Source organism: Dicentrarchus labrax, unplaced genomic scaffold, assembly GCF_905237075.1.
Source record: "Dicentrarchus labrax unplaced genomic scaffold, dlabrax2021, whole genome shotgun sequence".
In the NCBI taxonomy this organism is placed as follows: domain Eukaryota; kingdom Metazoa; phylum Chordata; class Actinopteri; family Moronidae; genus Dicentrarchus; species Dicentrarchus labrax.
The window spans coordinates 8,206,487-8,223,465 of NW_026136714.1; the positions used below are offsets into that span (position 1 = coordinate 8,206,487).

General features: G+C 42.9%; 1 protein-coding gene across 1 annotated transcript in view; it reads right to left on the reverse strand.

Moving 5' to 3' along the window:
- Positions 1 to 400: 400 nt before the first annotated feature.
- The window catches only part of bmp1a (bone morphogenetic protein 1a), a 31,276-nt gene continuing 14,697 nt past the window's right edge, over positions 401 to 16,979 (reverse strand). Inside the window, exons 5-20 of the mRNA XM_051421524.1 lie at positions 16,273 to 16,451; positions 15,831 to 15,936; positions 10,745 to 10,869; positions 8,952 to 9,067; positions 8,684 to 8,786; positions 7,985 to 8,101; positions 7,436 to 7,581; positions 7,136 to 7,331; positions 6,550 to 6,675; positions 5,479 to 5,639; positions 5,124 to 5,304; positions 4,876 to 5,001; positions 4,547 to 4,674; positions 3,870 to 4,083; positions 3,264 to 3,514; positions 401 to 1,864 (exon numbers count right to left, since the gene is read on the reverse strand). Of these exons, the coding sequence (XP_051277484.1) occupies positions 1,730 to 1,864; positions 3,264 to 3,514; positions 3,870 to 4,083; positions 4,547 to 4,674; positions 4,876 to 5,001; positions 5,124 to 5,304; positions 5,479 to 5,639; positions 6,550 to 6,675; positions 7,136 to 7,331; positions 7,436 to 7,581; positions 7,985 to 8,101; positions 8,684 to 8,786; positions 8,952 to 9,067; positions 10,745 to 10,869; positions 15,831 to 15,936; positions 16,273 to 16,451 (2,410 nt within the window). The 3' untranslated portion in view covers positions 401 to 1,729. The remainder of the gene's footprint in view (positions 1,865 to 3,263; positions 3,515 to 3,869; positions 4,084 to 4,546; positions 4,675 to 4,875; positions 5,002 to 5,123; positions 5,305 to 5,478; positions 5,640 to 6,549; positions 6,676 to 7,135; positions 7,332 to 7,435; positions 7,582 to 7,984; positions 8,102 to 8,683; positions 8,787 to 8,951; positions 9,068 to 10,744; positions 10,870 to 15,830; positions 15,937 to 16,272; positions 16,452 to 16,979) is intronic.

The window sequence follows — 16,979 nt, forward strand, 5'->3', positions numbered from 1 at the left end:
GCTGTAGTCTGAAATGACAAGCTCCATCTATAAATAGCGCATCAAAGACCAGATGAATAAGGGATATTTATATTTGGCTTTGTTGTTTTTTTGTGTTTGCTGGGTGTCAGAAAAATCCTCTGAAACTTTCAAACTTTCATTTCAAACACAGACCAGTTTGACATTTAAGTCCTCAGTTCTGTATTATTCCTCCTACTCACATGTCCTGGATTGCACTCAACCAGCAGCTCAGTCAGTGCAATGCAGGACGTGGTTTAACTGAAATGGCACAAAACAGGATTACAGTTATCAGTTAATATTGTGAACAAAGGTCAGACATCAAACAGATGTGTCAGACTGCTGCAATGTTACACAACATTTTTCTTATAGTGTTGAGTGAGAAATAAATGGAGAAAAGGAATAAGTGAGCAACATAGTATATTCAACATAGACCAATGCTACACATTAGAAGGCAATTATAGGGCTAATTTCAACAGTACCTTTCCACCTTTACATTATATATGTAATTACTATAACAATAAATACCCAGGCTCATTTGGTTCTTGAGAAATACTTCATTGTACCATGAAAAGGCATTTTCTCTGGAGAGAAATTATTTTACATCAGAACTGTAAATCAACACTGAAACATAAGTCATATCTTTATTACCCCACGTTACAGGGCACACACAATGTTCAAGTATGCCTGAGGAACTAAATGGAGCAATTTAAAAAAAACAACAATGAAGAATAAGAGATAAAATGCATTTAAAAATAAGTGAACTGGCATGGCATTTCACAAAAACTCATAAGCTCATGATTTTGGAACAATTCACTGTAAAGTGCTAACTGGTTCGAGCTGAGAAAAGCACATGTTCCCTTTGAAAGATCATACACATTACTTTATACATGGAGGTACAGTAATAGCCAGTCATCAGGCAAGCAATTACCAACCAGAAGACATGGACCACAATTCATTTATTAGTCCTTTAATAAGATAACTGCTTCCTTAATTTCCTTGTTAATGGTAACAACGAGAATCTTGCCACTGGTTGCCAGGACAATGCCAATTACAAATGCTGGTGTTGTCACTGTACAGTTTTCCTTCTTTCCTTGTAATTACATGCAATTGACTGACATACAGTATCAAAATCTCAAGTCAAGTCATTCTAATCCTCTTACAGATAGGAATCCTTGAACCAAAAGGGGTGAGAGTGTGAGGAGAGGAGAGCAATTATTGAGGAGTGCAGGAGACCTTCCCATACTCCTCCTCCTCTTCCTCTCCTCTCCCTGGATGTGGTGGGCTGGCCCGGCAAAAGCAGGGATCTATCCAGCTGATGCCTGCCTTCCTACAGGTCCTGAGAATCCACTGTTTTCCTTTGTGCCTCTCATTAGGAGGCATGTTTAAAAAAAAAAAAAAAAAAGAAAGAAAAAACACAAAATATCTGGAGGGGACTGGGTCAAAAACTTTTCCCCTACTGTCCACTTAAAGCGGACGTTCATCCTCCCACCCCAATCCTAACCATAAAAAGGTAAAAACAAGGTGTACTGCAGAATGGCTTTACTCCTCACAGTCTGTGGGGGGAGCTAGAGCCCCTAGGAGCTGAGGTGCGGTTGGTGGTCTTGCGGCTGTTCTGTCGTGTCTGATTCATCTTGGTGGCCGAAGGTTTCCGAGCATCAGGCTGGCGCCTCCCCTGGGGGCCCCTCCGTTTGCCCCTCTGCCCTGCACGGCCCCTTCCGGCCCCCGCTGGTCACTTGCGTGAGTGCAGTGTGTCCTGGAACTTGGTACTGGTGTAGCGGACGTGAAATCCCTTTTTGTTGATTGTATCGTCAGAGCGGAACTTGATCACAATGGAGTCACCGGCCGAGTAGATCTCCTCTGGAGGCTGTCAGGAGGGACAAAACAATAGATTCACTTGTGCTGCCGCTTTCTGGTTCTTTGACTGCACTTCAATTAAAACTAAAGACTTCTCCCATGCTGAAACTGAAGTCAAATCAGTGACCATGACGAACGGCTTCTGACTGCAGAGAGCTGCTGCTTCTCTAACAGCCAGGGGCCACGTAAGGATCCAGGACTAGAACTGGCCCTTTCCAGCTTTATCCTGATTAAGGCTTTGGATACTATTGAAGTGAGGATAAAATATACTCTGATGATTAGTTCCAGGTGCACCTCTCCATGGAGCTCATTTCTTTCTGAACAAAACCATATACTGCACAGCAATTCGTATATTTCTACTGTCTTGAGTATAACGGCGGCCAAACTTTCCAGTGAAACAAAAGGGAAATTAACTGCATTATGGAGCACAGAAAATATGCAACACTTGACCTGGCTGTTTGTCAGAATAGTGGTATCACATGAATATTAATTCAGAACATCATACTGAAAAATAATTAGTTGGTTGAGGCAGCTGCACTGTGGCTGTAACAAAGAGAAGCGCTGCAATGTCAGAAAAGCCAAAGCTTGTGCAACCAACTGTAAAACACCAGACTGTTGATTAAAGCTGCCATTCAAAACATGATTAATATATCTACAATAGCCATGAGTTTTGGTTTATTTGGAAAGGGATTTAAAACACAAGAAGAAAGCAGTCTACAAATTGTACTGTAGACCCAGCAATATGTAGTCTACTATTTAACTGAGAAAAGCCCTTGGGCTAAAAGTAAGCCTCCCCGCACTATAATGAGTTTTCACCCTACTTTGGACTGAATTGTGTCAGTTTATTTCGACTGGTTTTATAAAAGGAAACTTGATTGAGGAGCCACTCCCCGGGGGTTCTGGGGGTGTTATGTCCCCTCCAGCAAATGATTCATAGGAACAGGCGTGAGTAAAATGCCAGAGCTTATTATTGAAGTGTGTAAATGAGATCAAGCTGTTCTCTGACCTGAGGAAACTTGTGTTTCTATTCCCTGCTGGCCTCATTGTTCCAGACTTCGGCTGCAGCCTCAGCATTGGCCGATTAATTCGCAGTTACAAGGCAATGCCAGAGACTCTGATAGGCTATCGGCACCCAGGGAGTGATGACTTGTGTCGACCTACAACCGCCTCCACAGCAACACTCCCAAACCAGAGGAACACGCCAACTTTAACAAAGTGATTAAAACCGGAGTAAGGAATCCAAAGCCCCAGGGTAGTTCACAAAGTCGCCCTTTTACAAACTGCTGGCAAAGGTTACTCAACAGCAGTGCTAATTTCAAAACAATTGTCTGAACACTCCTGCTGTTCTAAAAAACAGGAAAATGTGCTGTGACAAGCCCATTGTATTTGTCAAATAAAAATGTTCATACCCCTGAGCCGCAGTAACGTCCCAGCCGTGGAGACTTGGTGTCAGCTCCGTCGAAGAGCTCCATGTAGTCGTAGCCGCAGTCGGCCTCCTCCTCAATCTCAAAGGTCTGAAAGATGAGCTCCACGCCATAGCCTTTCTCCGCTGCGATCACCCACTGACAGTCGGACGCTCCGGGATAGTTATTGTCCCCAAACTGGGCATGGGAGAACAGGTCCTTGGTTTTGACTTCAGCTTTTAGGCGACCTCCACACTCTGTGAACAGAAAAGTAGAGTTGACCTGGACATTGTGTAAGCAGAGGCCAGTGTTGATAAGCTGCAAGTGCAGCTGCTGTGGTCTCTGGCTTGTTTGGGGTTTTAGAGTCATCCAGATACAAAGCAGTCTTAACCACGCTCTGTTGTTAAATATGAGTCATAATCATTCTCAGACAGGGTGGTGAATTATGACCAAAACTAAATCCTGTGTATTACATCCAGAAACCTTTGTGAAGTTTGATGTGAGTAACTGACCTACAAACATTTGGAATTGGAATTCCCCTTAGCTACTACTGTGTTCTTTTCTTCAGCAGGAGGAGAAACTGAGTACCGTTACAACATCATCTAATCTTACCTGCAGTATGTGAAGCCTCGAAGCCTTTCTTCTGCACAGAGTTATCAGAGAAGAAGCGAATGAACAGCTTGTTGCCGCTAGACATGATGGGTGGGGGCTTCTTGGTGCCACAGAAGCGACCCAGACTTGGAGCTTTTCCATCTCGCCCATCGTAAAGCTCAATGTGGTCATAAGCACACTCCAGGTGGGCCTCCATGTCGATCTCATTGAAGGACTGCAGCAAAACAAGATGATGGATATGTTTAAAGAAGTGTGTTATAAATAGAAATTTATGAGGTCATTAAGTATTTTAAGCTTCTTTAGCTTCTTTTTTAATAGATAATCTTGACAGTGAACTGTGTTATTTCTAGAAAACTTTTTTTGCTTTGTTATTTAGAGACAGAGGCATGCATGAGATGCTTTGACATTATGAATTGTCACTGATTTTCTTTCAGTGAATGCAGAGTTTTTAAATAATCCATTGCATGTCAGTGACACAGTAGACAAAAATGCAGATAATAACAGAAGGGGGAGCCACACATCATCGTTAGGGATGGCATAACAGCTTCTGACATCAGCACAGTAAACACAGATGTCCTCAGTGGATTTAGCAATTCAATTACACAACAAGCCACACACAAATAAATACATGATTGACAAGTGAAATTATACAGCGAGCAGGAGGAAGTGACACATACGATTTTGATGCGGTGGCCTGGAGTGGTGGTGAGTGCCCAGGTGCATGCCTTCTTGCTGGGGTATTTATCCGGCCAATTGGGGCTGGTGATGGTACCGCTCACACTATTCACAGTGTGATCACAACCAGCTGTAAAAAGACACCACTGAGTCAACACAGACCTCTGTATCATGCGAATATAGAACAGTCCAACACTTAAAACTGCACTCAAACTGTTTCTGACACAAGTAAGCACGTGCTCATTTACCTCAATGGCTGCTCTGACTGCAAAAGGTTGGGAACAAGAATTTGCAACCATATGACGAGAGACAAGAATCTGAGATGGAATACCTTCTTTACAGTCGTGTTTGTTCTCATGCAGCACAAAGCCACTTCTGCACTGACAGCTGTAGCTCCCAAAGGTGTTGACACACTCATGTTGACAGCCACCGTTCTCCTTAGAGCACTCATCTTTGTCTGAGGAAGCACAGAGGACATAACCTTTATGGCTGTTCCCTTTCAAGACTGACATATAGCAGCTCCATCTGCAGGATTGAAAGGATTTGCGATAATGAGCACAGCACTGCCAGAGGACTCACCTGAGAAGAACTGCGCTTTAAAGCCCTTTTTGGACACTGTATTGTCTGATTTGAACTCAATGCGCATGTTGTTGTACTGGGAGGTGATAGCTTCTGGTTTCTCTGCCCCACAGAACTTGCCATGTAGCCTTGAATCAGCGGAGAGTCCACTGCGCACCTCCACGTAGTCGTACTTACAAACCTGGGCAGAGAAACAGAGCATGTGAAGAGGCTGGGGCATTTTATTTGTTTTTATCATGAGTAGGAGAGCAAGGCTTTGTTTGATATGAAGGTAGATAGATGTGGTGCAATGACAGAGAGAGAGAAAATAGAACAAACCCACCCCGTGCAGATTCATAAAAACCCCAGTGCTCACGTCATTGCCCTCAGTCTCGAAGACGTCAAAGAGCAGAGTGATGCGGTACTGCGTGGGGGCAACCAGCTGCCAGATGCAGTTCTTGTTTGGGGGATACTCTCTGGGCCAACCAGGGCTGGTGATTGACCCATTCAGCTTGGTGATGAAGCCTCCACAGGCAGCTGGACAGAAAACACAAAATGGGAAGAGACAAGGACAAATAGTTAGCTTGATACAGATACAGATGTGTAGAGATAAATATCCCCAAATGTTTCAAGAGCTAACATGAAAGCCCTCTAAAATATCCTTTCTGTGTCCTGAATAAACCCGATTACTGCCTGACCTGCCCCTGGGGCTTTGTATCTTTTACGCAATGCACAACATGGTACAACAACTGGTGTCACCCATTCCCTCACCTGGTTATTTTTAGCTTAAATGAATGTGTAGTGTTGATCCTTACCAACTACAATAGATGTGTTGATACGTGGATTGTAAAGTTATTAGATGTGCTTAGCTATTTGTATATGCAATAAAGATGTAAGCCTCTTTTCTTTGCATGTAAGTGCAGATATGATAGTAAATTACTACCTTTTTGTTATTTCAAGGTTGCTCAAATGATAGTATACTCTTGTATAAAAGTAGAGCTGATGCAAAATGCTAATGCTCTGGACTGCATTATTTTATCATTAATGCATATGACAGAGCTGTATTCACAATCAACACCAATTGTGTTATTTCAATGTAATTTGCTTCTCTTTAATTTTTACGGCACTATATTTTCTTTTAAGAAACTGCAGTAATAGTGGATCTTCTCTAGGGGCAGACAATGGTCAAGCAGATAACGCACAGCTTGTATACTAGTAATTAGGTCTTAAACAACAACATATAATTTGAGATAAAAATAATACTTGCATTGTTGTGACTCAAATCTTTAAAAGATAGTTCCCAGCCAGCGCAAGCGTCACTGTTGGCATCTTTCCTGGCTTTTAGGGATGACTGTACTTATTGTATTTGGGTGGCTAACTGTGTAAAGTGCTTTAGCATGTAAATTACATGTTGAGCAGGGCTGGTGACTTTTCTCCCTGTACTTACCCTCACAGCTGCGCTTGTCAGCAGCCAGCTCATAGCCTGGGTCACAGGCACACTTGTAGCTGCCTAGTGTGTTGACACAGCGTTGCTCACAGCGACCGTTGTCCGGCTTGGAGCACTCATCCATCTCTGAAAACACAAAGATATGTTAGGACCCTTTTAGCCGGCCCCCTGGCTCGGTGGCTTACAAGAGAAACCCTCCAAAACAACAGCAGAGCCAGGCAAAGGGGGTCACACAGAACCCGACGGTGCAAGTGAAAAAAAAAAATCTGAAATAAAAAGGTACAGCTGCAAAGTTTTTTTTTTTAAAAGTATTTTATGGGGCTTTTTATTGCCTTTAATTGATAGAGGCAGCCGAAGGTAGACAGGAAAGTGGGGCAGAGAGAGAGGGTGTGACACACAGCAAAGGGCCGCAGGTCGGACTCAAACCCTGGGCCGCTGCAGCAAAGACTCAGACTTTGTACATGGGTCGCCAGCTCTACCAACTGAGCTAACCGGGCACCCACAGCTGCAATATTTTAAATACAACGCCAGACAGAGTGATTGCTGGAATATGTCAGGTAAGAGTTTACAACCCTTAACCTCTGACCTTTGAAGAAGTTGGCAGCAAAGCCGGCCTTGTTGACAGAGCCATCTGAAACAAATTTCATCCACAGCTGGTTGGAGCTGGTTTTGATGTCATCTGGTTTGTCGTAGCCACAGAAGCGGCCCAGCAGGGGACTGTTTTCAGAGTTCCCATCACGCACCTCCAGGTAGTCATAGGCACAACTGTCATGTCTCTCAATCTGAGGAAGGTTAGAGGATTTGAGCTTAGAGTTGGACATCAGCGAAATTTCAGTCATAAGCAAAATTTTTTGATTTGATAATTAACAAAGGACTGGTGTTTTACCTCAAAAGACTGGAAGGTAAGGCCTACATGGTAGCCCTGAGCTACAGTAATCTTCCACACGCACACTTTGTTGGGCCTGTAGTCATCAGGATAGTTGGGGGACTGGATCTGGCCGTTGTCTTTCTTAACCTCCCCACCACAGATGGCTGTGACAGTAAAAACAATAAAAACAATACTGAGCTCCCTTGATAGCAATATCATCAGCACATGCCTTTTGAAGAAAAAAAAAAAAAAAAACATGTGCTCACTGTTCTGATTTACGCAACGTGGATTAACTGAAATGCCTGCACCACCAGCTCCCACACACACAAACACACCATCCCTTTGCAGTCTGGAAACAATGGAACTGAATGTGAAGGCCGGCCAAAATCTGATTAATGCGGCGTAAAGTGCCTGACACATCAGCAGTAGGGGAGCCAGAAACTGTGGATATTACTGCAGCTTCTAGGCACATTGTTGGATGTGTGACTGGCCATGCGTTCAGTCAGCTGAACGACGTGCTGGAATAGGGTGCAGGGAGGTCGGGGGAACCGGGGAACGGGTGCTTACCCTCATAAACAGCGGAGAAACCTTTTCCCACCCAGTTACTGCTGCTGCGGAACTCAATCCACAGTCGGCTGTCGGTGGAGATGATGGGCTCTGGCAGTTTATCACCGCAGAAACGACCTAGGTTCACAGGTGAAGAGACACACATAAACCAGAATTTTATCATCAAGACACCTGTGGTAGCTCTGAAATACCTCTACGGAGCTCTTTATTTCACAGAAACTAAACACACTAAGAGAGGATAAGAGAAGAAATGAGAGACAATATTCAAAAAATTAAAATAGAAAAGAACTACACTCACAATTTACATCTTTGCTTTTCACATTTTATGTTTAGAAAATGCTGCATGGCCGAGGTAGGACACTATGGTATGAAACCATCACTTTTGACTGTTAACTATTAACCTGTAATACTTTTTAACATTACACATGTACAGTTATCCAGCTGGACCATATTCCACTTTATTTTATATATGTTTTATATTTTATATTTGCATTTTTATTATATTTGATTGTATTTTTATCCCTTTTCTGCTCTTTGCACTAAATTTTCCCTGTGCTGCTGTGCCATTTTAATTTCTTCTACAGGGGATCAATAAAGTAACATCTTATCTTATCCTATCTTATCTTATAATCATCAGATTAATCTATAAGGAAAATAATCGTTTGTTCTCTAGTTTGGTATTCTCATGTTAAAACTGACCTTTGAGCGGCGCCTTCCTCCAGTATCCATCTCGGATTTCCACGTGGTCGTACCAACACAAGTGACTCCTGTACAGATCCATGGATGTGAAGTTCAGAATGATCTTTAAAAAAACAAGAGAGCATGATTACTGACATGGTTCAGGCCAAAGGTCACACACTGCTAATGTTCAGATAAATAACAAGTAACAGAGACACCACATCTGGGTAAACAGCCAGTGAAGCTTGTTTTAAGCCAATTTGACCGGTCACTTTCCACGTGCTCAGACCTTTTCTCCTGGTGTGACTGATATTCTCCAGATGCAGTGCATGTAGGCCGAGTATCCATTGGGGAAGCCGGGAGAGGAGAAGTTGCCGCTGCTGTCCTGCAGACTGTCCCCACATCCTGTTCACAGAAACAAACACACACAGACCCGCACGTAAGGCCAAAGCCGTAAGCATGATGCCCTTCCAATTAGTCTCTGCCTGAAAACACCTAAGCCACTAATTCAAGATATACAGACTTCAGCTCTGAAGTAAATCCCCTGAAAGCGGCTGGATGCTGGAATTATAACACCAAATGTGAAGTAAAGGGCATCTCTTTTATGTTCAAAGGCACATCTGCTGATAATATTCACCCACAACCCCGTGCCTCACCCCTCCCCTCCCCCAGCTACTCCAGATGATAATCACACAAAGGAATAGGAGTGTGAGACACTTTCTCTGAGCATCTGAAAATAAACCTGGCCCACTATAAATAACCCAGCCCTCTGGAGGCTGTGATGCATTATGTACGTGTTGCCAGTGAAAAACCACCCTTAGTTTGACTGGCAAAACTAAGTGTGCAAGTGTGCGAGGACTGATTCCAAACACAATACACAGCCTCATGGAACGTCTGACTGAGGCTCAGGCCAAGTGGGGGAGAGATGTGTTTAATTAAGACGGGAGGAAACGATAGAGAGTAGATCGTATCTTCAGCTGTCCATCTTGAGGAGTGTGCATGCATTCATTATTACCGCTATGTTATCTTTACCTTGGGCTGCATGAAGCAGGAGCAAGGAAAGCATCTCCCTCCACTGTTTGAGTTCATTGCTTCCCTTGAGGCTTGTGTGTAAGCAATAAAAACGAGCAACCCTGAGCTACGAGTTGTGTGTAATAATGCTTGGCAGAGATTTGCCAATACTAAACTATTAACAAGCTCTCGGGGCACACACCGGGGATGACAAACACTCCCAGGAATGCTGCATGAATGGGAGATCCGTGGCTCTTTAAGGATTTTTTTCCCCTCAAGAACATGTGGAGACTCACTACCTCATCCCCCACAATGTGCGTCACATCATCCAGTCTGTTTATTCCTCACGAGACAGAGATTGTCGTGAAGAAAGAGACAGAACGCTTTCACAGACACATAAGATTCACTTAAGATTAAAACTTCCAGTTCTACACTAAAACCACAGCGGCTGGCTGAGCTATGGTGACCATCTCTATGTTTATTCATTGAGCTTTAATGTGAGGCTGACAGCTCAGCTATCCTGGCCTGACCTACAATTAACTGTCTGACATCAAATCTATTGAGCAGAAGGCTGTTCTCAATGTACATCTGTTAATGCTGTAAATTCTGTTTACAACAGCACTAAATCCTTTCTCTCCTCTCTGGAAGCATAAACAAAGTGAGTGGTTCGGAAAAGTGCCATGCTTATGTAACTCCCCTTAGTGTATAGCCTCACAGTTTACAATGTGCATGCTGTGATGTGTAGACACGAGCGTTGTTCCCAACAATCATTTTAGTCATTGTCTTCTCGAAACCAGCTGTTCTTTTGCGTCTATCTGGTAAAGAGTGATGACAAACTTCCTGTCCCTGGGTAGTGTTTACACTCCTCCCAGCTCGGGAGTCTCGGATGCTTTAGCCAAGGAACCACGCCACATCAATAGTAAATGCATGGCTATTTCCACACAGTGTGAGCTGTATCTAGGGAAGGCAGAAGAAGACTACAGACCTCTCTCTCAGGGCTATGTTACACACACATGCAAAAATAGCCAGGAAAAACTTTAGAGCAGACAGGATCTGTCATTTTGGTCTTACTGGAGCATTTGTAGAGTTTGCGTGCCTGTGCGATATCCCCTTTGCTCAGTCTGGTTCTCTGGCCAATGGGTGGTCGCACTCCGTTCACATCGTAGCGTGGCAGGATGGTGTCCAGGAAGATGCCTCTGTAATTCAGCAAGAGAGACTAATGTTGCATGAAACCCAGATAACATGCACACAATCCTGATAGCTTTTCCAACATGCAATGCACACCACAAAACATGTTTGCTCAAAGATTAAGTGACTTACCATTGATCAGAGCAAACTAATCACTGTCAACATTGTTCTTAATGTTTTCTAAAGGATTGAGACTTCTAAATACCATGATGAAAATGAGTACTGCCAGTCTTGACTAAGCCAAACACAATGTGGTTGTTTTGTATAAAAATACCACAAATCCAAGACAAGAGGAGCACGGAGAACTCATTTTCATATTCACTTTGAATTAGCTTTTAAATTGAGATTTAAATCTGGTAACTCTCTCTAATGTCTAAATGCATGTGACATTTCCGATGTACCCATCACCGTTTCTTATAGTCAAAACACATAATGCTAACAGACTGCTTGTAATGAGATGTGGCACCAGTTAAAATATTATCAAGCACACCCACACCCATGTGTACACAAGAGTATCATCATTATTGATCCTGACCCACCTGTTTGTACTGTAATAAACTCATTTAAGCTCTTATCTATCAATAAACACTTTCAATTATCCAGGATGTAGCCATTTTCCACTTCATAGACCATTGATTATCTTAACATGAGAAAGTTAATCATTTTAACTGTGCTTTAATTATGCTTTAAAATTATATATATATATATATATATATATATATATACACACACATACACATACACACACACACACACACACACACACACACACACACACACACACACACGTGAATGTCAAAGTGTTTGCAGGCATGTAGGTTGGGGGTCTTATCATTCATTTAAATGGTAATTTTTTAAATAAATTTTACTTTCTCACTCTTTCAGGTATACTTGTCAGCTACAACCCAACAGATGGACAGTTGCAGTCACTTAGTCTTCCTTTGAGGTCGGGGTCACACGGTCTGTTTTTGAAGTCAATGCTGACATCATTCTTCACACACGTCTGCCCTACAGATGGACCCAAACTAAGAGCTTAAGCCCTTCTCCAGAGTCATTCAGCGATCAAAGTAAATTGCATAAGCTGTAAAAAGAAGGGCGCATGAACAACAGCCACATGTATTGCTATTAGTCCAAAATGAAAACTGTGAAACAAAAAAAAAACAGCAATCAGGTAAATCATCTACGTGGCTTCAAAGAAATGGCAGAACAGAACAGTTAGTTCAGATAGACTCTTTTCACACTGCTGTCTCACTTGACACTTTGCTAGTTTATCATCTCCATTTTTCTCTAACTATTGGCGAGCAACGGCCTGGCTCCCTGGCCGTTCCCATGGTGACATGCCTATCAACGCCAGGCATGTGCACACAGAGCAGCCTGAGCTAACAGTTTAGACTCTGCCTCCCTGTCTGTCTGTGAGCTTCCAGGAGCCCGTATGCTGGCTGTCGGTGAAAAACGCCACTCCAGCCGGTGTCAGAGCAGACAAAGGGCACACTGGCAGGTCTCTATTTGAGTTGGCACTGTTCCATGCACCAGTCCTGAAAAATATCTCCGGAGCAAAGGAGGGGGCAGGAAAGTTGTGGGTCGGGTAACACGCCCGAGACAAAAAGCACGGGGATCAGCTCTGCTTGTCCCCAGGAGACACGGCAAAACATCAAGACAAGCCATGAAATCTTCCGAACAACACCCGCGGCAAAGGCCCTGGCTTCCCACGGTGATTTACTGTAAAACACCGAGCAAACACACTGGCTAATAATGGGGTAATGAAGAACGACACTGGCACAGGTAAATCAGCCAATCAGCACTCAAGAAAAACAGCTTGGAATGACTTGTGAAAAGCTAACAGGAGCCCCTTGTCTGCTAATACAACTCTGTGAAACATTCCCCAGCAGTGGCAGCCATTCCTCTCTCATGTCTTAACAGTCTTATTGATCAATACAGTTCCATGAATTAGGATAGCAACAGAGTCCGAGTTGGAGTGAAAACAGAACAGGGCGGATTACCCGACATAAACACACTTTGGGGCAGGACTCTAGTGCATACCACAAATTTACAAGATCATTAAGTTAAGCCCAAATCTTGACCTAAGAGTGACAGCAACTTGAATGGATTGCCTTTCTTAAAGTGCTGAGCTGACTGAAATCCAATACAAGATAACATCTCTTTTTGTTTTTTATTTTGGGGAAGATACAACAATTTATGAGCTGCAGTGTGCAATTTGTCACCGAAAGGATCCTGTAGACCTAAACGCCTTTTACAGAGAAATGGTTGTTGGTATGAAGTAAAAGGATTCTTGGAGTATCATGTTTCATATTTTATAATATAGCAGATGTTATTCAATGCCTCTCAGTTCCATCAGTTTCGCGTTTTCCTGTACAGCCCCTAAACCCTAAATCCAAACAAAATCTAAATTTTGCTTAAAAATAAGTGCATTTTCGACCTACAGTTTGGATGCACGGGGCCAGACAGGCATTTCTGTACATTGGCCTACTCCCAGCCGCAGCCTCCGTTTAGACAAAGATTCCCTCTCTGCTTCCCAGAATCTGTTTGCCGCAGGAGCACGGCAGTTGATTTGGGAAGAGGCCCATACACTGACAGAGTTACACTGGGCATGGGAAAGCTGGTGGTGGGGAAAAAATATATACAGCTGACGTAGAGGGCCAAGTAAGAACAAAAGGACACCCAACAGCTGGTTCTCATATCAGAGTGAGGTAGTAATGATCACATTTTGCGCTCACTAGTTTTTTGCTTTGACTTACGTGTGCCCACAGACCACATTACACCCATTCTGGTTTACTAAAGGCTGTCAAAACTATTCCTGTTATAGGTAGAACACTGTATAGCTGTCCAAGAGACCCCCCTCCCATTTTGTTTACCTATGCAATAGAGGTAACAGTCAATCTACAGTTTTCATACACAACACTGAAGTCATATCCTGCATATGGCAGCAGGAGGTAACCATAATATTTATATGACTCCATGTAAAGTTTGGTTGTCAAAGCTTTAAAATAATAAGAATAATTGAATGTAAATGGACAGGTTGTCAAGAAAACACTTTGCAGTGAGTGTAGTGATGCTTTTGAAATTACAATGATGACTCAGAAGCTGAAACTGAGTCAACTTCTCCAAAGAGATCTATTCTGGCTTTGCAGTCACCCAGCTGGTAAATAACACTTCAAATCAACCGCAGGCTGACTGACCAGTGTTTGTCATGGGGCTTTTTCTAGTAAGTAAGTTCCTCTGACACTGTAATACCAATGTGTAGTGCTGAATGACAGCACAACATCTGGAGGGGCTTCCTGTAGCATTCAACAGGGAACAAGGAATGAGGTCAGCCGGTGACAAAATTAAGAGGATAAACAGGAGTTTCTCTCTAGACATTTTCAGTATCCAACAAATTCAACACCAAATTTTATTTCATCTAGATCTCACAAACCATCACTTAAGCCTATTTGTAAGTTGTTTATCTACTGTCATTAGTCTAAGATACATACTTTTAAAGTTATGTTAATCTATTTACTAAGCCTGGGGAGCACTGGCAGAACTTTTCCTTCATATGTAAGGGAAACATTAATTGAGGCAAAATTTCCACTCCTCATTTCCTTACCATATGTAGGTGATTATTAGAAGTTGACCTAAATTGTGCCTGGAGTGACATTTAGTAGCATGGCATGTATTATAACACCTGAATGCTCTAGAGGTGCTAAAAGGCTTTGCAGCAGACATAGGAAATGAATCTGTGAGTCCCTGATGTAGCCTAGGGTGAACATCATGATGCTAATCATCAAAGCCTCTTCAAAGGGCCTTCAGGAGCATAATGAGGTGGTTCATAGTATGAAACCACAGCTTTTACAAGAAGCTTCACATAGCCTTGAAAGTGGCACACAGAAATTTTGTTGAGATGAAGCAGGGCTACTGGGCTAGCTCAGCCCCAGGACTGATGCTGCTTTACTGGGGCTGCAGTAGGAACAGAGGAGAGGAGCCTTAATTTGAACAGGCTGTGGGAAGGAGCTGGCACTTTCACTACAACTACAAAAGACTTGGCTTTCACTTTAAAAGAAAAAAATAATAATAATACGAATCATTTTAAGTTTTTCAGAGAGGTTGTATTTGTATTAGCTCAGAGCTTGTGTTCCTACTGCCATACTGCTAATGCTGCAAAGGCCAGAATGACAGTGAAAAGTGTAAAGGATACCGTTGTGGATACCAGAACAGGTAAAACCTATGAAGCAACAACTCAGCTAGACGTGAAGCTGAAAAAATCTACCCTGAGCTACTCTGGGTCCAAAAGGAAAAAGCTAAGTGGAACTGGACAAATCAGATTTCTTGCTACAAGTTACTTCACACAAGTGTATTAGTTTTTGACCCTCAGTATTCCCAATACAGCAATACCCAACTTAATCTTGTCCAAATATTACATAAATCACATTAATGCTCCCACACTCTCCCTAAAGCCCCATGTAATGTGAGCACTGATTGTTGAAAAAAAAAAATCTAGCCAAAAGAAACTCAGACAAGAGGAGAGTCATTTGTTCAAAATAGGAGCTTTACAAATGTGCTTTTTAAGACCCACTTTCTCCCAAGAAACCAGTTTCTATCTCTTTGCACTTAAACCCAAACAGTGAGGAAACAATTCAGATCCAAGACAGACATTCAAGGAACAGTGAGCCTTTTCTAAATGTGATGGCCTCAAGCTAAGTGTCAGTTTTCTATTGATTTATTATTGGGGAGAATTAAGTGTTTCATTCTTTCTTCTTCCCAAGTTTTGGGAATGTTGCCACATTACTCAGCAGCAGGACACAGACCTAGTGCATTACAGATCTATACAGTCATAAAACTCTGTGAGCAGAAATGGAAAACAAGATGAAGGGTTAAAAGGTTGCAGCAGAGCAGGAAACTGCTTGGCCTGACTTGATCTAAGACTAGTTTTCATGTCTGGGGCATATGGGGTGGAACTTGGCTTGGCTCCTACCTGGAGAATGTATTCCTGGCATAGTGCATGATACTGTCAAAGTCATAGACTTCTCCCAAAGAGTCGACCTCCCCCGGCTCCATCTTCAAAAAGTTATACTCCTGTCCTGTGAAAGGAAAAAGGGAAGAGCACAGCTGAAATATGAAGCTGAGTCATACCATGCAACCTTATGTATGTATGTCAAAGGTGAATACAGTTCTACTCTGTCTGAAAAATTTATCATACAAAGAGGCTACTGACAGCACAAAGAAACACTTGGTTTTATAAAAATCTGCAGGCTGAAGATAAGCATATACCCCACTAGTGTTTTTTTCTTTGTTTTTACCATCTTAGCCCAAACTTTCTTGTGTACAAATGTGTTACTTTTATTATTTGGCCTCTCACAGCATCTTTCCAACATTATTGCTGAGGGACTGCTGAGAGGCCTGTGCCTCTGACCTACCTGGTTGAATGTTGTCCCTGATAATGCTGACATGTTCGTCTCGGTCAGGCCGTGTGTGTTCATGCCAGAATCCAATCACATGACCCAACTCGTGCACCACAATGCCAAACTTGTCGCAGTTTTTCCCAATGGATATGGCCTGGGGGCCCCCTCCGCGACGTCCCACATAGGAGCAGCACCTATGAATCAGCACACACACACACACACACACACACACACACACACACACACACACACACACACACACACACACACACACACACACACACACACACACACACACACACACACACACACACACACACACACACACACACAGAGGGGCAGTGTTAACAAAGCCAAAATATAGTAACTGGACTTTATGTTTTAGTAAATGAAAAAAATCACTAACAACCAAGTGGAAACTACAGAAGGAGGCCAAAAGAAGTCATTTCCCAGGAGAGAAGAAGATGGAATGCGTGTCTGGCTCTATAATATCTACTAGCTGTACATTTATAATGGAGGTTGTAATGAGAACAACATTATCTTAACAACCGCTGGTCTGTTTTACAGGAGAGCTGTACGAGGCGACCCATCATCCACACACACAGCAGTGACATTCATTCAACCGTCTGCCAATGCAAACGCTGAGTGTGACGGTGGGAGCTGGCTGGCTGCAGCGCTCCGTCTCAGCGTGACATGAAAGGTTCAGTGTGGGAGTCTGGAGG